The following is a 26,209-nucleotide window of genomic DNA, read 5'->3' on the forward strand; positions in this document are numbered from 1 at the left end:
GACCATCTTTGAATGTATGTGTGAACAACATGACCTCCGAAGCCTTTGACTGTTAGCTTTTGTTAATTGCTGTTCATACACACCTGTTCACACTTGTTTATTCATAGTCAAACAGAAATAGCGTGTAGAATGTGACCATGTGTGTAGGGTTATGTCACACAGTGCAATTACTAAAAAGACAAAAAAAACAATGCTTTTTTTCTTACACACTTGAAGCAGATTTTCTGTTTCGTTTGAATCAAATGTATGCAGTACAACTTTAACCACAGTCCTGTTTCATGTGGAGATGTTTTTCGTCAACACCCTGTTGCTTTAGGATCTCGTCTTTGTTGTGACTGGTGAAAAAGGTGGTGGCAGCAGCTCTTTCATTGGATTATGTAAACATGCTTCACAGCAATGTAGACAAGTTTTTAGTTAATGTGAATTATGTTAAACACATTTACGATGATTCAAATATATTTCAACAATACTGAGAAATTAAAGTAATTTATCCATATTGAGTTTGCTAGAGCTATTTAAAGCTTTCAGAGAGAAAATTGTAGCAGCTTATGAGACTGGTAAAAGATTTTGAGATCTCCCTCAAACAGAAAATAGCCTACAGGTGGAGGACTTTCAAAACAACTGCCAAAATGCCCAGATCAGGCATTCTAAGCAAATTTACCCTAAAAGCAGACCGAAACGTGCTAGAAGAAGTCTCCAAAACCTTAAATTGTCATCAAGGTATGTATGAGAGGCTCATTGTTGATATGAAAGTTTATTCCTTTACAACTAAAAATGGTCGGTTCAAGGTAAACTTTAATGGGAGGGGTGCGAGGAGAAAGCCCTTGCTCTCTATGAAAACATGAAATCCAGACTTAAGTTTGCCAAAGAACATACAGAAAAACCATGATTTTTGGAATAATTCTTCGGACAAATTAATTATTTGGTTAACAGGATGGAGTACATGTTAGACATAGATTAAATACACCATTTCATTAAAGAAACATCATAACACCTGTGAACAGGGTTGCCACGCAGTCCTAATAAGTCTGGAAAACTATGGAAAAAAGTATAGTGTGTAAGAACATTTCCTTCTTCAGTTTTCTAAACTTTAGTCTTTTTAGGCCGTTGTGAAAATATGCTCTTAACAAAGAATGCTTTCAGAAATGTAAATGATAGGTGTTTATTTTAATCAATTTACAAAATGCTATGTGAGCGAATCCAAACATACAGCCAAAGTCATTAAGGGCTATCTTCAGCGTAAAGAAGAACCAGACTTACTAGAAGTGATGGTATGGCCCCCACAGAGCCCTGATCTCAACATCATTGAGTGTGTCTGGGATTACATGAAGAGACAGAAGGATGTGAGGAAGCCTACATCCACAGAAAATCTGTGGTTAGTTCTCTAAGTAGGTGAAACAACCTACCAGCTGAGTTCCTTCAAAAACTGTGTGCAAGTGTACCTAGAAGAATTTATGCTGCATTGAAGGCAAAGGGTGGTCACACCAAATATTGATTTGATTTAGATTTATCTTTTGTTCATGCATTTTGTTGATTGATGAAAATAAATGATTAACACTTTCATTTTTTAAATCAATTTTTGTTTACAGAATTTATTCACACCTGCCTAAAACATTTTGCACAGTACTGTACTTTGGTGCAAATTTTTGTGCATTTGTTTTATGTATTGATTTATTTATTTTTAGACACTAGTGGCCTTTATTTTTCAATATTTTTTCAAAAGTGAGTTGACAGGAAATAGGGTGGGGAGAGGGGGTAGGACATGCAGTAAATGTCAACTGAAAGAGCCTGATTGGCGTACCTGTAATATAAGATTTTTTGGATTTTTATAACTTAGATGATATTTTACATGCCCAGAAAAACACAACTATAACAGAAAAAGAGCAAAAAAATGATTAAAATGTCCTTCTAAGTAGGGCTGTGATACTGCAGATCACAATGTCCTGATTGGGTCTCAAATGATGGATTGTTTAGTGGCGCTTTCTGTAAATTATTTGTTATTGGAAAAAAGATTTTTCCGTGTTATTAATCAATGAAAATGAATCCCATCCCATGTTGCACTTTTTAGCCAGAGATTGAAATGTACATAAATCCTGAATTCTCATGCCTCAATAGATCCACCATTCCCTAAAGCGGCTCCAGTTAATCCACAACCTGATTCCTGGTCTTTCTTTGGCAGGAAACCAGCACATTTTTAAAAACTGTCCTATGTATTATCCCACAGGAGTTTTTAAACAGAGAAGGAACCCTCAGGCAGATATTACCTAATTTTTAAAAAGTTGCATGACTTTAAAAGATGTCTATTTTCTGAGGAATTCAACAGATTACCACAGGTACAGATGCCTTAGGAAGAGTCTACTGAAAGTATTGAACATTCTGCTGTTATTACTGACTTACAGCATAAGTTCAGAGTTACAAAGTGAATAAAGAAGCATCTCCTGCAGAAAGAGCAGACAGAGAAAACTAATCACCTGAAAGCTTACTTGTCGCTCCAGGGATTCTAACAGGTTTGTTGGTAAGAAACTGCTTCTGCAGAAATTACCTCTTATAAAATTGCTTCTGCAGCTTTCACACAGCGTCCAGTCTTCCATTATGTTTCCAAAGGCTTGACTTGTTGTGACATAAAACCACTCGTTCATCTTTTTTTATTTTTTTATTTGACTCACCCAGTTGTTTCAGGTTTAAAGTTGGTTCTGGCTGAATTTTCTCATTTTGTTCTGCTCTTACATTTGATCATTATTGATTTATTTTTAGCAGATGGAGAAAAGCATTAAGTCAGGTGTGTGAGTGATAATATATGCTGAATTGGAAAAATAATAATTTAGTGATATATTTTTTAAATTATCTTAATCTGAGTTTCTGCTCATTCTCTCTGACAAAGGTTGATTTTTAGCTTACTATATGTCTTATGAATGATATCTTTTCCTCATCTCCCTTAATTTACTGTTTGGATGTTAGAGTCTCATTAAAATGTGAAACTCCTCAGCTTCTTTGTTCATAAAAAATATTCAGATACAAATTTATAAAAAGTTGCTTTTCAGAGATCTTTGTCAAATAATATTTTCCCAAAGTTTTTCCGAGATTCTTGGATCAGCAGTGGTAACTCTTCCATGGATGCCATTTTTATCCAGTCTGTTTCTTTTACAGTCATGAACATTGACTTTAACTGTGGTAAGTAAAGCCTGCAGTGCTTAAGATGTTTTTCTGGGTTCTTCTGTGACCTACTAGATGAGACGCTGATGCACTATTTGAGTAATTGTGGTTGGCCAGTCACTTCTGTGAAGGTTCACCACTGTTCCAGGATCCCTCAGTTTGTGATTAATGGCCCTCACTGTGGTTCAATGCAGTCCTAAAACTTAATAAAAGTGCACTGTTACACAGACTGACAGATGTCAATGACTTTGTTTCTCCTCTGATCTTGAATTTCTGCTCTCAAGATCTTTTAGCCTATTTTATGCTTTCAGTTAGGTTTTATTTAAGTGATTTCTTGAATTGACAGGTCTGACAGTAATTAGGCCTGAGTGTCGCTAGTGGAATTGAACTAATAATGTGGTTAATTACAGTTATCTGATGAATTGCCAAGGAGGGCCATCATATTTTCACATAGGGTAGGCTGGTATTGATAGCTTTTCTTTTAAAATCATAAATTCAAAAGTGCCTTTTGTATGTACTCAGGAGATCTTTGTCAATTTTTTTATTTGTTCAATGATCTGAATCATTTAAGTGTGACAAGAGAAAACAAAAGGGGGCAAATATTTTTTTTCCTCACTGTACACAGACACCAGGTAAGACCAAGGATCTCTGCCGGCTCTTAAAGATGTATTGCAAGGCAATTTTGTATTAGTGCTGTTGTTGTGACCTTCTGAAGCCTTGGCAGTCATTCAGCGTAACGGCTCGAGAGTTGGATAATTAGAAAACTTACCTTATAAATAGGAATGACTTACTCTCTAAGTAATGATGTATTTACCAACTCCTTAGTTAGACTAATCTATGGTTATAGCTATTGAATATATTGGCACTCAGTTGAATAAACCAAAAATTCTGCATACATGTGCCATGTATTAATAACCTTTTTTTGTTTTACTTAAAGCTCTCCACTTACATTTACTACAAGAACTGAGCCTTCCCCTTATTGCATTATAATTGTACGTGCTCTCGTATTCTCACCATCTTCAGTCAGTTCCGTAATTTATTTTTCTAATCAGAAACTCTCTCATATTCTTTCCTTAAAGTACAATCACATAGGTCTGAAATACATTTGTCTAGAGAGAAGTTGTCCAAGTATCTGTTGCACCAAGTTAAAGGTTATTGTTTATCCTCAGGTGCTGCTATCTCCAGCAGGTATGTAAGGACAGAATAACCTAAAGCAATGCATTCTAAGTGCAACAGCGTGCCTGTTGAAAATTCAAATTGTTTGTGTTCTTGTGATCTTTAAAAAATACTTATTGGAACATGTCAGCAATGATAAAACAGCGCTTGATTGCCCTTTAGAGATTGTTGAAAAGCTACCTCAAAGATACCAGGCTGTTCTATCTGTAGCATGCATTATTAGAGGTCCTTATTTCACATTTTTCTACCACATCTGTACACCAGTTAATGCATGATGATTCTGGACTCTGCATTGGCATGTTGTTTGGGTCTGAATTTAAGAAAACATTAATATTTTGCCCTGGGGATTGTTTGTAATTGGGTCACTTGATGATTTATTTCAGACCAGGAAAATATCTGCCCTGGAAGAACTAGATAACCTTGGAGGTCAGTTGTGGAGTTAATGGCAAAAGTTGCATTACTTTACTGTATAAATGTTTGGTTACATCAAATCAATAAAGACGTTTTAGTAGTCAATAAAGCTTTTTTTGTAGTGAGTTTTAGGGTTTGTAGTGATGCACCAGTTAGGCATTTTTGGCTGACATCACTTACCTGTTTTGATTTTAAGTCTGACCTACACATTCCAGTTGTGACCTTTTCTGGATTTCTTTTTTAAGGATGATACATAAAACAAAAACACATTGCCACAGATTTTTTGAGATGGTAGCTTTGAATCCAAAGCAAAATTAATGGATTGCAAGAATATACCCATTTTTGCACCATACATTTTTGCTATATCCTTATCAGATTTTTATTAAACAAATAAAGTGCGTCAGAGTACATGCTGCATTTTCAGCTTTGACTACAAAATGTAGCCCATCACCAATCACTGTCAATCAAGGGAAAATTGGCCATGTTTGATCTCTTTCCTATTGGTTCATCTCTATTTTTTGATAAATTTTCATAATGTTTTAAATTTTGTTTAATACTTAGTACCTTCCTGGACAGGAAAACGTAGCTTGTTGAATTGGAAAAGTCTATATCAACTTAGGTAATACAATCTAAAGACCTCAAACTGAGATGGAAAAATATATGTAGGTCTGCTAGAAAAAACTGTAAGGCTCCTTTCTTAAATATCAGCCATCTAATCAAGATTTGTGGTTAATTGTTTTCTTATCCAGACGTCGAGATGTTTAAAGCCTGTTTTAATAGTCCATGGGGACAATACGTTTTATTTTTGGTTTAATTGCTGTCGGTTGATAAAACAAGTCGATCCACATCACCTCCAAGTCTTAAAGGTCACATTACTGCATAGAAACAGAGCTCCAAGTTATTACTCAGCATTCAAGCAATTGAAAGCTTTGAAAATGTGAAAATGAAAATGTCTGAATGCAGTGTGAAAGTCGGAAGCTTCTTTGAACTCCATCGAACAAGATTGATTGATTGATTACTTTATTCAACAGACTCATGGTCCACAAGAAAACAACAACACAACATATAAAAAAGAGAAGAGAGAAAAAAAAAAAGATTATAAAAGACTTGCATACCAATGTTTCCACAGAGCCGACTGGTATCTTAGCGCACTAAGAGATGGATGTGAAAACATTACAATAAGACTGTTAAGACATTTGGCAGAGATAACTATTGTGTCGGACAAATAAGTTGCAGAAAGTTACACCCTCTGTCTTTGCAAAAATGTCTCGTGACCTTTTTCTGCAGCTGAGATAAAAAAGCAATAGTTCAGTCAGTGCAGCAAGTATAGTTTGGTCTGTAAGTTCTTGATAATACTCTTAATTAGCTTCCAAAATGCAAGAGGATCTGTGGTTGAGTGAAAACAATGCAGGTTTTCAAGAGCAAATACACATTTCTGTCTGATTTGTTCACAGATACTACATTCTAGAACAATAATGTAAAGAAATTTTACTTAATGCTCTGCCAAAGTTCCTTATTGCTGAACTTTTTTGCAGTTCCCAGATTATGTGGCACTTAACCAAGCTTATTGCTCTTTTTAAAGCTACATATGCACTGTAGAATGTTTAAGCCTATATCATCTCATTTCGCACCTCAACTATTTCATACTTTTGCAATTTTAGTTGTTTCATATCTGACCTTTTTTGATGTGAAAAAGAATCAGCTAGAATGTGTACCAACCATGAGTCAATTTGTATTTGAGTCATTTTGAATAATATCCCATAAACAACTCATCATCTCCTGACCCGACAAGAAGATTATATTTTGTTTAGGGGTCATAATCTGCAATATTTTATTGAAGAATCGATTAGTAAAATAAAATACAAAAAAAAAAGGTTTGTTGTGGTCACACAACTTTGGGGCCGGCTGGGCTGTGCAGTTCGACATGTGCAGCTCAACAGACGTCGCATCTCTGACGTCACCCGGGATTATAAAACCCGCAGAAAATAAACTTTTGTTGCCATTTCCACCGCGTCTCATGGGATGACGCAACGGAGGTGCGTATCTGCTGAGACAAAAGCTCACAGGTGAACTTTTCCTCCACACGGTCATTCCCGGAATAGCTTGAAAGCTGGAATTCTGTCTGATATACAGGTTATCTGTGGTGGATGTATTCATTCTTGAACCTTTATTTATTAACATCAATTACAATTGTGGTGGGAATTATTAGTTTGAATTTGTTACTTCTAACATAAATCTTGTTTGCATTTCTGTTGCTATATGGTTTGCCCACCATGTCAGTCGATGTTTGCATCTTGAATACCACTGTAGTTTTGCACATGGATTTCTAGATGTTACCAACATAATGAAGCAGTAAACAGACCTTTTTCTATGCAAATCTCTGATCACATATGCCAGTTATGAGTTAATGAGCTCAAAGCAGAGAGATTCTATCTTGCTTTATCAACAATTACAAGCAGCTTAGTAGAACTGGAACAAAAGACAGAAAATAGCAGATATCAGTAAAGGTTTCTGTCTGTGCTTCCAAAGTCAACATTATGAATTTCTTTGTTCCTGTGCTATTGTGCAAACTGCCTCTCTTCCTGCGGGTGATTGTAAACATGACATGCAGCACACCTCCACAGCACCTGACGTTCTGCAGGATCCAGAGCAGACAGTTGTCTCCATGCAGCCTAGCTCAAGAGAAGTCGTTGAAACTTGAGCCGCTGAATGCTTGAAAGCCTTTGCGAACATCTTGGCTTGGTTTTCACTGTGCTCCCTGGTTGCGGTTATTGGTCTAGAAGGGAGCGTAACGGCTGCAGCCTACTGGTTGTTGGGAAACCGCCCTCTCTGGCAAACAGGGCCCTGCAGCAGTTCTTACAGCCACTCCCTTATCCATCCCCAGGCACTCTTACGAAAGACAGCTGTTTTCGATTCACAGTAGACATCCTTGTAAGGATTAAAATGTAACCTTTATCTGCATTTTTGTATTGCACCAAAATGTTTGCTGTTATCTGGAAAATAAATATAAAAAACAGACCATCTGCAGAGTGCCAGAGTCTGCCTTTTGCTGCACATCATGCCAGTGCCAGAAGTTGAGCAATTTGACCTTGGAACAAAACTTAATAACAGGCAGGAGTCCAGCTTTGTTTTATCTTAGCCTGTATCTTATTATGGACAATAGCGAGTGCGGTTAGGGTTCTTACGGTCCCTTTATTAGAATATTATAGCTTCTATCAACAGCTCCCAGTGACTCATTAAGCCCCTCATCTACCAAAAAGAGTCTGAGTCACTGCTTGAATCTCTTCCATCCCTTGTTTGAGTTTATACAGCGGCTGCAATAGCCTTACTGGGGTTACTGGAATCATTTAGCCTAATTTCACCTATTTGCCTTCGAAGAAGTAAAGGCTGAACTATTTCTTTGCACTGACTTGTCTCTAAGAAAACGTTGTAGAAGATCTGAGTGAATTGTGTTTGGTGAAATGCAAAAGGGGGTCAGATATGAAACTATTTGAGGTTATGTTAGTTTGCTATCTATTCTGGTCTCCTCCTTTCTCAGATGGTAAGAAGGGAAGAATGAAACTTTGCCCAGATACACAATTTGATTAGTTCATTTTGAGGGCAGACAACTACACCCATAAGAAATCCTACTACATAAGTGAAGCTATAAGACCAATTTACATTGAATCCTTTCCATCGGCTCACAATAATAGCCTTGAGGATTTCAAATCAGAAACATGGCAAATGCAGCTATAACTTTCAGTCTGTATATTAATTTATAAAATGTAATCGTTTCTTTAAATAAAACGGGTTGTCTTCAGATTTAAGTAAGTAAGTAAGTAATTTTATTTATATAGCAACTTTCACAGATAAAAATTACAAAGCGCTTCACAAGAATAAAATAAATAATAAAAACAATTAATTAATTAAATAAAAGCTTGTCTAATTAAGTAAATTTTTAGGCGTTTTTTTTTTTTTTAAAGAGTCAGTACATACTGACCCACCACGTGAAAAGATGATCTCCACAGGTCTTGAAATAGGTCCGGGGAACCACCAGCATCATCTTATTAGATGATCTAAGTGGCCAGGAAAAAGAAAGGGACTCCAAGGAGTCCTCAATATGTTTGGGGGCTTGGCCATGGAGTGCTCTAAATGTCAAGACCAAAATAAACTGGATTCTAAAATTGACGGATCCAGTGCAACAAGGCAAGATCTGGGGTTATGTGGTCTCTCTTTTTAGACCCGGTTAAAAGCCTTGCCAGCACATTCTGCACAGTCTGAAGGTGAAGTGGGATGAAATAAAAGCATGGATAATTATTTCTAGTTCTGATACAAAAGATCTTAGCTTAGATATGTTTCCTAGGTGATGAAGGCAGTTTCTAAGAAGATCCTTACAGTGAGTCTCAAGAGACAAAGAGCTGTCAAAGCAAACACATTTTTGACACCATCTTTAACACAATCAGATTAAAAGGTCTCATGCTGCCTGATAACCAGGATTTTATCATAGGGAGCAGTGATGATGGTTTCTGTCTTTTTGTCATTAATCTGCAGATGGTTCTTATCGAGCCACATTTTGATTTACGTCAAACATTGGTTAAGTTCATGCATTTTCTACAATTCAGACATTTGAAAGGAGACGTACAATCAAATGTCATCAGTATATATGTAATAAGACATATTTTTATAGTATGTGAGGATTTTACCTAAAGTAGAAAGATAATATAAAAAGAGGATTGGTCCCGAAACAGATCCTGGGATATAAGGCAGAGTAGCTGGGTCTAAAAATAGGTTATTAATAAAAACAGCAGAAAGATGATTTAAACCATTTTAAAACAAAACCAGAAATGTCAAAGAAGTCCCTAAGTCTATCAAAATATCATGATCCACAGGGTTGGATGCAGAGGTCAGAACCAATAAAACCAAAACAGTGTACTCTCCAGAGTCAGCTGCCATCTATTGACATTTTTAATAAGGCCATTTCCCTGCAATGCAGTTTACAAAAACCAGATTGAAATACATCCATGTTAACATTGGCCTCCATTACGTCATTTAATTGTTCAGCCAAACTGGGACCAATAGAGTCAAATACATCCATAAAAAGAGTTGCAGGGATGACATCGAGGGGGCTAGAGGTGAGCTTTATGTGATGCAGCATTGTAGTGATATCCTGCAGTCACAATGGAGTAAGAGAGAACCAATAATTAGTGGTGGTAATATCAGACAAACATAGACTGAGTAAATGAAAAAGTTGTCCTCACATGATACTTTCATTTATTGAGGCAAGAAAGCAATCCAAACCAACCTGACCCTATGTGAAAAGGTAATTGCGCCCTAACTATTTAATAATTTGTCTTGTCTTCTTTTTGGAGCCTCTTTTTGCATATCTTCCACAATTCTGAGTTATGGATTTGGTCAGCTGGTCTCTCAATGCAATTGATCAAATTTCCTCGACAAGAAGATAGGGTGGAGGGGACCCTCTTGTCCAGACGGGACGTTTTTCTCCGGATACACAATGGACTCCTGGCAGAAGTGGAGGATTGTGTGTTTGTCGATAATGTCAGTCGAGGATGTGGAAGATGTGTATATAATTGGATGTTTGATATCAGGATTTATGCTTTTTGGAGTCAGCGGTTACCTGGCATATCGAGAAATTCGGAAAACATCAGAAGCTGTTCTGGAAATTGTGAGGCTGCCTGGCATGTGTGATGGGATCTTCAAGGCGATCAGCACTCAGACTGAGATGTTACGTGAGCTGAATCGCAGACTGGATGTGATCCTTACACAGGATCGCAGGCAGGTTGCGGTTCCTGGACTCAGGGGCGAAATGGGATAAATCTTGGAGAAAGTTGTTCGCTCAGATCTGGCAGAAAGACCAGGAATTTGGCTGTTTGGATTCGCCTCTGAGAAGCACCAGTGAGACTCTCAAGGCTGATGGAAAATTAAGAGTCAGCCTAACCCAAATAATTGTTGTTTTTCTGAATCTGGCTCCCCTGCTTGATGGCTGGCTATCTTCAGCCTCTCCTGGAAGTTATGTAAACATGACGCTCTGCTCCCTCTGCCCCCTCCCTTCCCTGAGGACATCTGTGGACCTGCTCAGAACTTTGTGGCAGGTTGATGAACATTCCAACGTACTTGCACACACTCACTTGCATACACACACATGCTCAAGATAAACATATGCACCCCCTCACACCGCCTTCACCAATCCCGGCATGATGTTGTTTTGCATACGTGTTGCTTCTTTGTGCTGAGGTTTTTTGCAATCTCAAACTGTATCCTGCTAAGGATAAAGTGTGAAATATAATTTTTTTCCTCTACTTAACTAATGTGGCCTCTTTTCTCATCTAACAAGGGCAGCGCCTGTGAGTGGGCAGCAAAGCCTCGGTGACCCGTTCCCCCTTGTCTTGTGTCATGATGTCTGTTTGGATGGGTTGTACTGGAATTCAAATTTCCCCTCAGGGATCAATAAAGTATCTTTGAATTTGATTTGAATTGAATTGAATAAATCGCATTTTTTCACTTTGCTCTTGAGAACCTTTGGCCCTGTTGTTGTAATTCAGCCACATTGGAGGGTTTTCGAACATTAACAACTCGTTTAATTCAATTCAATTCAATTCAATTCAAAAATACTTTATTAATCCCAAAGGGAAATTAAATAAGGTTTAAGGTCATGCCACAGAAACACAATAGGATTTAAGTTTGGAGTTTGATTAGACCACTCGTGTTTTAGCTATGGACTTGCTGATGGACTCAGGATCATTGTCGAGGCTAAACATTCTCCTTCAGGATTTTTTGGTAGAGAGCAGAATTTGTATTTCTATCAATTACAGCAAGTCATCTCGGTTGTGAAGGGGCAAACCACCCCAAACCATCACACTACCTCTATCAAGTTTAATTTGTAGTAATACTGTTTTTTTTTTTTTTTGGAATGTTATGTTGGATTAAAAAAAAGCTGACTGTCTTTTATCTTCACTTAGTTTATTTTGTAATCGGCGTCACAGGCTTTTAAGTAGGTAAATGTGCAGCTCACATGGCTACAAATTGGCTCTCGGACTGTGAAAAATCAAACAGGTTCTTTTACAGAACCCGTTAAGAACTGATGTAGCACCAGCCCAGGATAACACATTCAGTGTTTTTTAGTCAGCTGCAGAAACAATGCCAAATGAAAAACCTAGACTGTAAAGAATTGTTCTTGTGAACCCAATATCATCCTATTGTTTTGATGTACTGCTACACAACTATTCATCACTACCCTTTTAATTAGATCAAATCTATGCAAGATGCATGAATAAAGAAACATCAGTTGCCATGGTGTATTAAGGAGGTAACGGCAAACATTCCTCAATAAAAGTCTCCTTAAAACAGTGGAGCTTTGTTTGCAGCTTAGGAGGTTCAGGCGTGTTGGAGCCGGTCTGTCCCCGTAGCCTGATAGACTAAGATTGACAAATTTCACACAAGTTTTCTTTGAGCAGAAAAATGCTGGAGGGTATTTTCAGGATCATCTGTACAGAAAGACATGGGGGTCACATTTTCTTCTCACAGTGACACTTCTTTGTTTTAAAGGTTACATCTGGCTTTTCAGCTACAGATACTGCCTAAAAGAAAACCCCGTGAACTTAGATGGGGTCAGCAGTTGTCAGAAAACATCAAGTATGTTTTCAGCCATCTGCGAATGCTCATTGAACTTTATGTCCTCTTCATTCACATTCCTTTGGAGGTTGTACTACAGATTGACAATAGTGTACAGATTAAGATGATCAGATTAATAAGTCAGTCTGATTAAAAGCCTTCTGCAAACATCTGGTTATAGAGATCCAGTTTTGATCCAGGATGAAGGATCTAAACTATAGAAAAACACTGTAATGGAGTCTGTTCTTTCTGCTCATGTTTGAACAATATTGAGTTCAAAACAGAGCATTTAGCAAAATGTCTTGGGTCTTTGGTTTATTAAACCTTAAAAAGTTAAAGGGGAAAACTTTTGACTATTGTTGTTTCATTAATTAATAAATTGTTTTTCATCAGTCTTTTCTTTTTATTCATTGGTCTGTTCAGTTGTTGATTTGTTTGTGCGTTTATTTGTCACTTGGTTTGTCCATTTACGTGTTTGTTCGTTGAATGTCTGTTTATTCCTCTGTTTATCCATTCATTTCTTGTTAATTTGTTTATTATTTTGCCTGTTCATTCATGCGCCTGTTTGTTTTTGTTCATTTGTTTCTTCTTTCATTCATCTGTTCATTCATCCGAAGACCCTGACCAGTTAGAAATGTCTGCTTTAAATTCTTTGGGAGCTTTTGTTTTTATAGTTTGATGGCCAAAAATTATTTGAGAAATCTGAACATTTTATTTTGGAAAAAGAAGAAAATTTGACATAAAACAAGGAAAGCTTGCAGGAACTCTGTGTAGTTAAATAATTATATGTTTGAGTACAAAGGTAAAACTATGCTGAGTTAAGAAATCTTTTGGTTATGTGCACACTTCTCTTTTACATGTCTTAATCCCCGCAAAGTTATATCCCTATGCACTAATCTAATATCCACTCATATTTGTGTCTATTAATGGTTGTAGATCATCCCCTTTTCAGTCATTTCCATGTTCAAACATAGCTCTGAAAACAAACCAAAAATAACACGCCTGACAATGAACGTAGCATAAAAGAATAGCAGTGTTTAACAGAAGTCAACAGATGCTCATTAGTGACGTAGACAAGATGAAATGTCTGTTGAGATTAGATTTAACGTCTTCAAATTTATTGAAATACATATATTTCCATTATCATCAAAAGCAACATCAAATGTGTGGAAATATTGAAAATCCATTATTTTTATCACTTGAGCTGTGAAGACATGAGAAATGTTTTGACATGTGGATTGACAAGAGTTGTGTTGATTTAAACCGGAAACATTTCTGATTTGGGAAACACCAAGTCGCCGCAAGATGCAGCTGCATTTCTGCAGGGCATATCCATCCACTGCTGCAGTGAAGGCATGGCAGAGATCCCATTAGTCCCAACGACACATGATAAATCAGCTCTCACAAAGGAAGCAGGCATGAAATGACTATCACCTGAAGCAGGGTGACAGTCGTGTATGAGCATGATCGGACTGTGGTGTAATTTCCATTCTCTCACGGCTGCATATGAATTAAATTGACTAGCTGATACTTGCTTTACTTAAAATGGTTGAGTCACCTCCAAGAAATCTGGAGGATTGTGCATGGAAGTGAAAAGGTAATAAGATTCCAACTTTATCGAGTGTTGTGAAAGTAAAGGACTCCACTTCTTTCAGACTGGTGAAAGTTTTTAGACGGACTGCAGACATTGAGAGCAAAACTCAAGCCGTATGGTTATCAGACGGCTATAAAAGACCTGAAACTAAAATAGGGGCGATTATATTAAAGACCCCTGCTCAAAATAACAAATCCAATTAGTGGAAACACTGGACTATAATGTAGTAATAATACAGCCCACGTGAAACTGATGTGCAGTCACAGTGAAAGGAAAAAAATTCAGTATTTTGTGCCTCCTGGTGTTTTTCAGCACCACCTCCCTGCAAACTAATATCACCAAACCTTCTTACTTGATGTCTTAGTTCCAATAAATGCATCTGGAAGAGTAAGGCGCTGGACAGTTTTGATCTTTTCCTAAAGTATTTTTGACAACTGTAATGTTAAACGTGTTGCAGCTCTTGGGTCATTCATAAACTAAAGTTTATGAATAAAAACACATGAAGTGCTTGTTTGATAAACACATCCGCTTCTCTATCACATGTGCTGCCACTGGAATAGGCCAAATATGAACAGACGTCACCTAAAGGAAGCAACTCTTCGGAACACGAAAGGTGGCCATGAGCGCCTTGTAAAAGTATTCTTAAGCTTTTTTACATTTTGTCACGTTATAGCCAACAACTGCCATGAATTGGGATTTCATGCAATAGACCAACACAAAGTTAGATATAACTTTGCACTGTGTATCCTTTGTTTTTAATTCCAGACCCAGAAACATCTGAACATACATATAAAATTATAAATAAAAAATGCTCCTGATATATCTTTAAATAGGATTGTACATGTGATCCAGGAAATCTGTTTCAGTAAGGACCTCATAGAAAAATTATGTCAAGTTTGGTGTGGCCTTCACAAGCATTCAACCATCTGCAACTCTATAACTTCCCTACTCAGTCTTACACTCTTCATTTTTTTTTTATTCTCTGTATAGTTTAAGAAAATAACAAGATACATTTTGTAGTTTAACTGTCTATTTGGACTTTTTAAGGTCTGCATTTAAACATAGAGAAGTGTTTATGTTGGATGTCTGCCAGTGTTCTTTCTCAAAAGCTGTGATTATCTGCCACCTTGTGGAGAAACACAGTATTGCACAGATGCGTGTTCTGGATATGAAGTAAATCTGCTGCTACATATCCAGTATTTAGCTTTAAAAATTAGCTGTGATGTGTGGGCAATTTGTTGATAAAACAGCTGGACTTATATATGTTATATTTCTTCTGCTGGCGGATGATGGTAATAAAGTATGTAAAATTCCCCTTTGCAATGTTGAAACAAGCTGGAATACCTGTTGGACTTTCAACCTGAGTGTGATCTGCAAAACAGTAAAGTTGAGCTTCAGAAAAAAAAAAAAGAGAAGCACCTCCTAATACCTCACACACGTACTACAATCCTCCGCAGGGCTCTCATTGCTCAGCTCAGAGTAAACGTTGCCCATTTTCTGTCTCAGCTGTGTGTATGTGTGTGTGTGTGTGTGTGTGTGTGTGTGGCATTAGGGAAACTAGGACAATTAGAGCTGTCAGCGCCTGAACACACTAAGCTGGAGGCGTTGTTTTTAAGGATTTTTAGTTTCTAGGGACAGCTCACAGTACTGCTGCTTGTTTGGCTGTACAAGCATCACCTTATGTATTAGGTTTTATTTATTTATTTGCAAAAAACACGTTTCACACATCAAAGCTATCCTAAAATTTTTGGTAAAACATAAACATGATCTGTGTATAATGAGAGGAAAAACAAAAGCCAGTGACATAACATCCTCTGTTTCTCTGTTCCCCGCCCCTCTGTCCTTCTCTGCCTGCTTCCTGCCTTCCTCCACCAGGAGCTACGACCAGATGAGCGTTTCCACAGAGTGTAGTTTCCGGCCAGGATCGGAATCGGACCCTCAGTCTGAGCAATCCTCTGTGATCAACTTAGATATGAGCCAGCAGTCCAGCCCCATGTCTCCCTCCAAACTCAAGGTGGGTTTCATTACAGAAGTTAACTTGTGTAAAGTTTAATGTCTGAGCGAATTGTGCAACAGTATTTTTTATCACAATGAGCTGGAAACTAGAAAACCTTTTCTGATATGAATTCTGAGCAAACGTTTTGACTTTCATTTGGTGCCTGCAGACCTGTGCAAATAAAAATATGGATTTTCTGTGCACTGAGGTCACTCAGAGAGGGTTTTGTGCGCATGTATAATTTTTATGTTCAGAGGGACTGCAGACAGTTAAAAAAGGCTTAGGTAAAAGGGATATTCAGAACCGTTTGTTTAGTTGATGTTTAACAAATTGCAGAAAAGTTTGGCTCTTCACATACAAGTTACTTATATGTGTTGGAGTGGGTCAGCCTATGTATGTAAAATCTTTAAGATATATCAATATGGATTTAATTGTACATATCAGAATTTTATTATCTTTCTACCATTTGAGGTTTAAGTGACTTACTATTACATTGTACCACCCTAATGATGCTTAATCACTAAATGTTCATCACTACACATACATTCTAAGCAAGGGCTGCAACTTAAAAATGTCCTGAACACAAAAATAATGCCAACACCGAGGGTTTCTGCTCTGCAGAGATAAGCAAAGCTGTGTCTAAGAATTCAAAAGCAGGCAAGGCTTCTGATACGTAATTAAATAGCTTAATTAAATAAAAGAAAGGAAGCTGCAAAAGCTACAAGGCAGGGGACAGAATAGATAAGATGACAAGATGAAGAGAAAAAAATAAAGCCACCAGAAACTTGTTTATTAAGAAAGAAATCAGTGACTATAGGGTCAGATCCATAAATATTGGGACATCAACTCAATTCTCATCTTTTTGGCTCTATAAACCACCACAACAGATATAAAATGAAACAACCAAGATGTGCTTAAACTGCAGACTTTCAGCTTTAATTTAAGGGTATTTACATCCTAATCAGGTGAACGGTGTAGGAATTACAACCATTTGAATGCTAGCCTCCTATTTCTTATGGGACCAAAAGTAATGGGACAAAGTAAAAATTTTAAATCAAAGTTTCCCTTTTCAATAGTTGCAAATCCTTTGCAGTCAATCACAGCCTGAAGTCTAGAAGGCATAGACGTCACCAGACACTGGGTTTCATCCTTGGTGATGCTCTGCCAGGCCTCTACTACAAATGTCTTCATTTCCTGCTTGTGCTTGGGGCATTTTCCCTTCAGTTTTGTTTTCAGCAAATGAAATGCATGCTCAATTGGATTCAGGTCAGATTGACTTGGCCATTGAATAACATTCCATTTCTTTGCCTTAAAAAGCTCTTTGGTGGCTTTCACAGTATGCTTCGTGTTGTCCATCTGCGATGTGAAGAGGCGTCCAATGAGTTCGGAGGCATTTGGCTGAATATGACGTTTTTTCACCCTGCTTTATTGATGAGGTGGTATGTTTCCACTCATGTTTCTTTCCTTCCCCATAATCTTCTGTTCCCATTACTCTGGTACAAGTTGGTCTTTGTCTCATCTGTCCATAGGATGTTGTTCCAAAACTGTTTTTTAGATGTTTTTTGGCAAACTCTAATCAGGCCTTCCTGTTTTTGAGGCTCACCAATAGTGTAAAACTTGTGGCGAATCCTCTGTATTCTCTCTGGCTTCTGTTGATTGTTGACTTTGACACACATACACCTACTTCCTGGAGAGTGTTCTTGATCTCGCCTATTGTTGTGAAGGGGTTTTTCTTCACCGGGGAAAGAATTTTTCAGTCATCCACCACATTTGTCTTTTGGTGTTGTTGAGCTCACCGGTGTGTTGTTTCTTTTTGATGATGTTCCAAACTGTTGATTTGGCCACGCCTAATATTTTTGCTATCACTCTGATGGGTTTGTTTTGATTTCTCAGCCTAATGATGGTTTGCTTCAGTGACGATGATAGCTCTTTGGATCTCTAACAGAGAATTAACAGCAACAATATGAAAAATGCAGATATCACACTTGAAATGAACTCTGGACATTTCATCTGTTCCTTATGAATGGAATAATAAGGGAAAGGGCCCACACAAGTTGCAGAACAGCTGAGCAGTTACTTGTCCCATTACTTTTAGTACCTTGAAAAGCAGGAGGCGCACATTCCAACGATTGTAATTCCTACACCGATCACCTGATTTGAATAAAAAGACAACTCAATTTAAAGCTGATAGTCTGCAATTTAAGCACATCTTGATTGTTTCATTTCAAATCTACTGTGGTGGTTTATGGAGCCAAAAAGATGAGAATTGAGTCGTTGTCCCAATATTTATGGACCTGACTGTAAATACTGTATAATCCGAGGGAGGCTTTAATTAACCAGAAGGTAGGCGAGGTTATTATTTAAACCTGTTACACAGAGAGCACCACATAACATGACTGGAGTTGGAAGTTTATCTATCTAAATTTAAGTAATTTTCCAAAAGAAAATTTAAAATACCATCTACAACTTTATCCAGTCAATAATAATCCATCCTTAAAATGACCTTTATTGAGACTCTTGCTGCTATCAGTACTTCCATCTGATACACTTTAAGAGAATTTGTTCAAAAATGCTTTTTGCATAAAGCAATGAAGCAGGATTTTTCAATTTAAACATATTCCCTCCTGTGGACACTGAAGCTGATTTGAATGTTTCCATCTGTTGTCACTGATTCACCAATGGTCTGCAGCAGCTCCTTTCCTCTGTAATAAATACATAAATTATTAAATAAACGTTTTTATGATGCATGAGCCAAAATTAAATTAGACATACATAAATTTAATAAATAAAAAAGTCAATTATTCGGAATAATTTAAATGTTTCAGGAAATAAAATGCATAAATTAATCATTACATTTTAAATGTATTATTTAAACGTTCTCATTATGGAAGTCAGAATGTACCACAGTTAAATAAATAAAGCTTTACATTATTAGTAAAATTTGTCAATGACTGGTTTAAATCACAAGTAAATATACTTATGATTTATTAAATATGTAAATAAATACCTAGATTGTTTACAACAGGAATATGGATGTATGTTAGGATGCATAGGATCTATATACAGGCCCCAGAGAACTGAAGCCCAAAAAACATTTAATAAACAATACTGAAATGAGAATAAACAATAATTTTTCAGTTGATTTAATCAATTTTACAATCAAAAGTGTGATCATTTGTTTAATCATTGATACATTTGAAAACATTTGGATTTCTTTATTAATATATATTTTTTGTTTATTTATTTAATGAATTCATTTATTCCAAATGATGTTTTGCTTATCTTATATAAGCTATTTATTTAACGATTTATATAATACATTATGGCACATTTGCCACTCAGAAATAGGCAAACATTAAAAAATGTAAATAGTGAAATAATGAAATGCGAGCTTTTAACAAAATAACCATTTTTAATATCAACATAGTTAATTATTAAACATTGTATCAAATATCTATGTATTTGCATTTGATATGAAATATTGACAGGTTTCTGTAATTATGTAGCAATTTGTTGATTTATTGAACTGTGGCACTTTATGACCTCCACATATTCCTTTGTCCCAGTTTCAGTCTGTCTTCCTTCGGCCACAGAGAACCATCAAAATTATATAGTAACACTTTAGGCAGTCACATTTAATGTGCTGATATCCTTTAATATAAGGTCAACATGACTGTATAGGATCTCAGTGTGCCAGGATTTGTTTTTCTTCTATATACCTAAACCAGTCAAACCAGTCCTCTGTGCTATTTGTGTTAATGGGAGTGCTTAAAGAGAATTATCCATCTATGTTTGTGTGTTTCAGGAATTTGTCAGATTTACAATAAAATGTTTTCTTCAGTGAGTTGAGAAATTTAGACATAAGACAGTTTTATCTCTCAGGAACAGTGTTTAGTGTTTGTTCTTTTATTACAATCTGACATCGGGCCATGAAGCAGAGCTCTGGCTCACAGATAAGGAAGTGGAGCGTAATGCACACAGATGTGGCACACTATCTCCACCTACCCGACATTTCTTTCCGCTGTGGTTAAATAAAAGGTGAATGCTAGCTGGAGAAGGACTAATACAACACGGTGGCAGCTGTTCACTTAAGGACTTCAGGTAATGACTAAAACCTTTAAAGGGGCACCGGATACTTCATTCAGGCCTTTTGTTCAGCTTCCACGTGGTGGATTTGTGAATTGTTGAAAGCCATCTGGAGGTAAAGTATCACAGATTTGATCACATGTTGAAGGTAAAATGAGATGAGATCAGAGCTAAGTGTTTAGTCTCTTTTAATAAGCTGGAAAACTCAGCAGCAGATTGACTCTAATGCTTGCCCAGTGAAAATATGTACTTTTTAGGTCACTGCTGAGTTTGTTTTAATGAACCACTTTCAAAGTTTGCTGAATATATTCCCATTTATCCCTGAGCAGTCTGGATTCATTCTGTTTGTGGCCAGTTTTACTGCATAATTCATATATGAGCTATAGGTTTTATGACTCTACTATGCAATCCTTATTTCTCCTCAGAGTAGCAGATAACATATGACCTGCTTCTATGCAGTTTCAGAACAATAAAAGGGTGAGGTTGTGGTCAGAAGGGATACAAATGTCTGTTCATTATCTGCAGTAATGTGAATTCTCTTTACTTTCTGTTTCCATGTAAACTGATTTTCTTTCCTTATCATGGAAACTGTTAGAGTAGATAAATCAGCTCAGAGAAGCAAGAAGGGCTAATTCTTTTTTACTTAGAGGAGTAACTCGTTTCAAGGTGAGAAGCAGGAGGATTCCAGGTACAAAATACTCAAATAAAGACACCAGGTCCTGTCTATTGCAAAAGAAATTTCAGATTACAGGAAGTCAAATTGATCAGGAACTGGGTTGTTGTTTTGTGCGCTGATTTCTGTTGCTCTCCTTTTGTGGTCCACATTTCCCGTCCGAACATGTTTTATTTGCTTTGACATATGAGCTGTTTTATCTCTATTAGTCAGGTTGTTTTGGATGTGGTACGAAAATGATTAATTATATTTGCTTTACTGTGAACTCTACTTCAGAATTTAAAACTATAAGGGCATGTCTATTAATCAGATACGGCTAATGAAAACCCAAAATTCAGTTTTTCTGAAAAATGTAATATTACATGGGACTACTAAATGTAATTCGTTATGGCCTACATAACCATGGGAAAGACTTATGGCTCAACAGTTGTTCAGCATACGGTCATAAATTCCTTAGGAGGGTAAGCCACCGAAGGTAATTTCTGAAGAAGCTGGTTGTTCACAGAATGCTGTATCCAAGTATCTTAAAGGAAAGTTAACTGTAAGGAAAACGTTTGACAAAAACAAGTGCACAAGTAACAGATAACTATAGTCTTAGGGAGGATTGTGAAGCAGAACCCATTCAGGGTTAGGGGGAGATTCAAAAAGGTAAGGTAAGGTAAATTTATTTATATGGCGCTTTTCAGTAACGAGACACTCAAAAGGCGTGGGCTGCACCTTAACAAGCTGATCACATCCATGCCACATAGCACTGATGCAGTAATTCATGTCAAAGCAGCCTTAAACCAAGTAACAGTACTTGGTTTAAGGCTCCTTGTACATTACAACATTTTCATATTAATAATACTTTTTTATTGGTGTTTTGTAAAATTTAGATTTTTTAGAAAAAGACACATTAGATCAATCATTAGATGAAGGCCATAATCATAAAAAAATCACAAATATAAATGTTTGAGATATCTTGGTCTGTGTGTAATCAACCTATGTGAGTTTCGCTTTTCGAATCAAATTATTGAAATAAGTAAACATTTTAATAATATTCTAACTTACTGGGGCGGGTGCATGGTGTAGGGGTAGATGACAGAGGCTACAGAGGCTATGGGTCCTCAATGCAGCCATTCAAGGTCCCGACCCTGGGACCTTTGCTGCATGTCTTCCCCGTTTCCTGTCTATATACTGTGAAATAAAGGCCACTAATGCCACAAAAGATAAAATAATAATATTCTAATTTACCGAGATGCATCCATAGTATTATCACAAAGTATTATTGCCTCTTTGGATCTAAATATTTTACTTCATTCTGTTGCTTTTTGTTTGTATTTAGTGATGAAGAGTGACCGTGGAACTGTGCTTGAAAGGTGTTTATATCTGTCTGGTTAGTCATTCAGCTTGATGTTTTACTACCATGCAGCATGATGTTTACAGCCACTTAGCGCTTCTATGGCCACAAATGTGATGAGAATGTATTGTTTGCTAGTCCATGGAAATTAGGTTTTATGCATACGAATTTTTTTTACATTTGTATTATGGGGTTTGTGCTTTTATAGGACAATATTTGTGTCTGCAGCGTAGATCTGTTTTGATTCTATTTTCTGCTGTTTTTGAAGTGAAACTTATCTGCTCTCTGTGTGTGACTGAAGTTAGAAATGTACATTTTGGCATGATCTCTATCCCTCAAACGGGTTGGGTAGTAACACTTTAAGGGGACCAATCAGAAGGGAGATGGCTGTGTTGCCTTTAGATTAATTAATGAAGTGTCCTGATGTTCATGGACAATTCCTAACAAAACATATTCACAAACATAAACAAATAAAACATGTTAAAGTTATTTACTTTATAGATTTTCTGAATAAGAAAAGCCTTTGCATGCTTTGTAAATGAGGCATGAGGGTTAAACAAAGTAAAGGAGACTTACTCCACAACGGAGGAGTCACTGCTTAAAAGCTTGAATCCACTCAGATTTTGAATCTGCCACCAGCCAACATTGTCTGGATATTTGACCTGAGAGCCAAAATTGAACTAGAAATGCCTTAGAAAGTTTTCTACGTTGGAATTAAAAAAACGTATCCTCTAAGATTCTAAAAAAGACCCAGTCGGAAACCAAGGAAACCAGCCACTATACATGCCTAGTAACAGAAGGACTGAAGAAACTAAAGTAAGTCCTGGGGATTGTGATTACTAGTTGGGTGATTACCTGATGAAATCCAAGAAAACACAACAAGAAACATCCCAAATTTTAAAACCAAAATTCAAAATGAACTCAAATTCCATGCATGTAGCTTGCAAAATTTTTTGAGATGTGTACCTTGAAGTTACAGCTAATACAAATGAAATTGAATGCATTCTTTCTGTTTAGCTTTCGGCTTCATGTGAATTCCTTTGCATCTTCCAAATTTCTGTCTCTTTCTGTTTTCAACCAAATTAAAGCCAACCTTCTTCCTTATTTATGTGTCTTCTTCTTGTTTTTTCTACTTCTCAGGGGGAAAAAAAGGGAACGTTTAATCGAATTATCAGCTTATTCCAGAAAAAGAAGAGCACCAGCAGCCGCCATCAGTCAAATACCTCCACAAATTCGAGCCTACCAGCATCTCCCATTTCTCCCCGTCTGTTTGAATCCCACCTAGTGGATGGGTTAAAGCATCTGACCAATTCTCCAACGGGGTCACATGATTCGTCCCCCAGAGCTGGGTGCGACGACTCCCTCAGTCAAAGCTCCAGCCCCAGCGTGGCCTCTCTGATTGGGGATGACCCAGATCTCCCATTTGCAGACAGCAGTAGCTGTGGCAGGAGCAGTGTGAGGGAGCTAAATGTGTCCAGGATCAGCACGGTTGGAGTTCAGAAGAATTCTAAGAATGTGACGCCCACCAATGCAGAACTTCCATCTGCAACTTGTCCATACTCAAACACAGATTTAGGCTTTGCAGAGTCAGTGGTTGAGGAAGTTAGCAAGAGATTGCAGGTTAATTTGGACAACAACATCCAGAGCTTCAGTGAGGAGAACGTTGTCACCCCAACCACCCCAATGTCAGTTAAAACCCCTATTTCCTTGACAGGGGACACGCCGAAGTCTCCCAACTTAACCTCCATAAGCTTAGGATCAAAGAAAACTGTGGTGAAAGTTGGAGAGAAGGGCCACAGCACAGCGTTAAGAGGAATAACTTTAAACTCTCAGTCATTCACATCATGTACCATCACTAGTCAGCAAGAAATAAATGCTCCAGATGCACAGAAGGGACGTTCAGAGGTCGGGATATCTTCCTGTAGCCAGTCTGAGGAAATTGCAGCCGTTGTATGGAGCTCTCCGTCTGAGAGAGAGCAAACAGCCAGAGGGGATTCTCCCATTCAGCTCCATAAAGCCATCTGGGTGGAAACATACCTGGGAGATGAGCAGGAGGCGGAGGGAGAAACAGATGTAACAGAACAAGAGGAGGAGGTCTTTAGATTGGACTCGCCTCCAGTGCTGGCCCTACCTGTCACAGTAGTTCCTGAGGATGAGGTGGTAACTCAGGAAGAATCAGCGAGTTTGCTATCCAGTAGCAGCTTGCCAGAGTCCGACATCACCGTGGCAGCAACTTGGCAGCAGTTTCAAACAAGCTTGATGCAGCCAGAAGAGCCAGACACCAGCATGATCCCAGAACCTGAGCCACTTCAGGAGAAACCAAGAGAAATCCGTATGACTCGCAAGACTGTGAGTCTGCCGTCAAAGGGCAAGGTCTTTGCCAAGCGAGTATTTATCCAGTCGGAGTCGAGTTTGGAAGGTGACGAGGAAGATTTAAGTTCAGAGACCTCAAGCACAGCAGAGCCAAGTGGGTGAGTTGTTATGGTGTCATTTTTCCCTTTGATCACTCGACATGCAGAAGAGAATAAAGCCTGCACGCAACCTGATATCCAAGTTCCCATGTTCCTTTTTAGCCATGCAGAACAATAAGCTGAGCCAGCTAAGAGGCACTGAAATATTAATTTACAGTAGATGAAATCAGTCACGTATGTTCTCTGAAGTACTGGTGATAACTGTGCTAAAAATTACCCTAAAGTGAATTTATTAGGGGATGAATGAACAATCCTATTTAGGGAAATATTGTCACTTTACTGAAAGTTTTATTGAAAATTGTAATTTTTCTGAGCGTCCCTTTGGTTTACAGTCACCACCTTTTGTAACTAAAGAATCTGACGTTTAGAGACTCTATCAAACACAAATGTAAGTAATCTACTAGATGAGCTGTTTCACTTTTTAAAAACACTGTGCCCTCCTGGCTGAAGCTGGTCATGCCTGAACAGGAGCTGATGAAAACATAAAATATGGATGTGTTACTCCTGGACACTATCTGAGCAGTTTGTGTCACGAACAGGCAGGCAGTCTAAAACTGCTCGCATGGAGGACTTTGTTTCGATTATCACTCAAGTATCTGACCATTATCAGATTTGTTTTTGTTACAGTTTTACATAGATAACATGAGTTTCTAAAAGAAATCTGATCATTTCTTATCTTTTTTGATAAAATTTATAAAAAACTCTAATGTGACAGTCTATTGTTGTTCACAATGGAGTTATAAATACAGGTTAAAGGGCATAAAAGAGGGTGTTGCCTCTCATTTTATTTGCAGGCTTAAATCTAACTTTCAACCTGAGAATTAAATAGTTGCACAGTGCCACAAAAAGTATTTGGCCTCTTACATATTCTTCTGTTTTATTTATTTTTTTGTTACACAAGCATGTTTGAGATAGTTAAACATATTTTAGTAATAGACAAAGATCATTTGAGTAAAGACAAAACACTTTTCAAATTATGATTTTATTTTTTCCTGGAAAACATCTATCCAAAGCACCGTGGGCCTGTGTGTAAAGTACTTGCAGCCAAACCTAATAAGTTATGTGAACCTTGTTGATAATGACTGCCATCAAGCTGTTACAAAATACCCTTTTCTTCGCTGTGGGTGGATTTTTGCTCACTCCTCTTTCCAGAATTGTTGTAATTCAGCTAGTTCAGAGAGTTTTTGACCATAAATGGCCTGTCTAAGGCTATGCCATAGTATCTCAATCAAATCATTGTCCTGCTGCCTAACCCAAGTATGTTTGAACTAAAGATCATAAACATGGTCAGATATTCTCCTTTAGGATTTTCTGGTCATTCTTTGCTTCATCAATTATTGCTAGTCTTTCAGGTCTTAAAGGAACAACGCAGCCTCAGACTAAAACTATCACCACCATGTATGTTTCTACGAAGTTCTTTTTCGGAAAGATTTTACGCCTCAACGTCCAAAAAGTTCTACTGTTGTCTTGTCAACCCACTGAATATTTTCCCAAAAAATCTTGGGTATTATCAAATGTGAGATGTGCTTCTGTTTACTCAGCAGTGGTTTTGCCCACTCTCTTACTTAATGTTGAACCATGAATGCTGACCTTAACTGAGGGAAGTGAGGTCTGCGGTTCTTTAGATTTTGTTCTTGGTTCTTTTGGGACCTCCTGGATGAGTCTCCGAGGCTTTCTTGGAGTACTTTTGGTGAGCTGGCCA

At 37.4% G+C, this 26,209-nt stretch overlaps 1 protein-coding gene across 2 annotated transcripts in view; it reads left to right on the forward strand.

The window, feature by feature from the left end:
- Window positions 1–26,209, forward strand: part of crybg1a (crystallin beta-gamma domain containing 1a) — a 59,334-nt gene that overhangs the window by 9,430 nt on the left and 23,695 nt on the right. For both annotated transcript variants that reach the window (XM_047346014.1, XM_047346015.1), the window contains exons 2-3: window positions 15,818–15,956; window positions 23,177–24,507. In XM_047346014.1, the coding sequence (XP_047201970.1) occupies window positions 15,818–15,956; window positions 23,177–24,507 (1,470 nt within the window). The remainder of the gene's footprint in view (window positions 1–15,817; window positions 15,957–23,176; window positions 24,508–26,209) is intronic.

Source organism: Girardinichthys multiradiatus, chromosome 19 (assembly GCF_021462225.1).
Source record: "Girardinichthys multiradiatus isolate DD_20200921_A chromosome 19, DD_fGirMul_XY1, whole genome shotgun sequence".
Lineage (NCBI taxonomy): Eukaryota > Metazoa > Chordata > Actinopteri > Cyprinodontiformes > Goodeidae > Girardinichthys > Girardinichthys multiradiatus.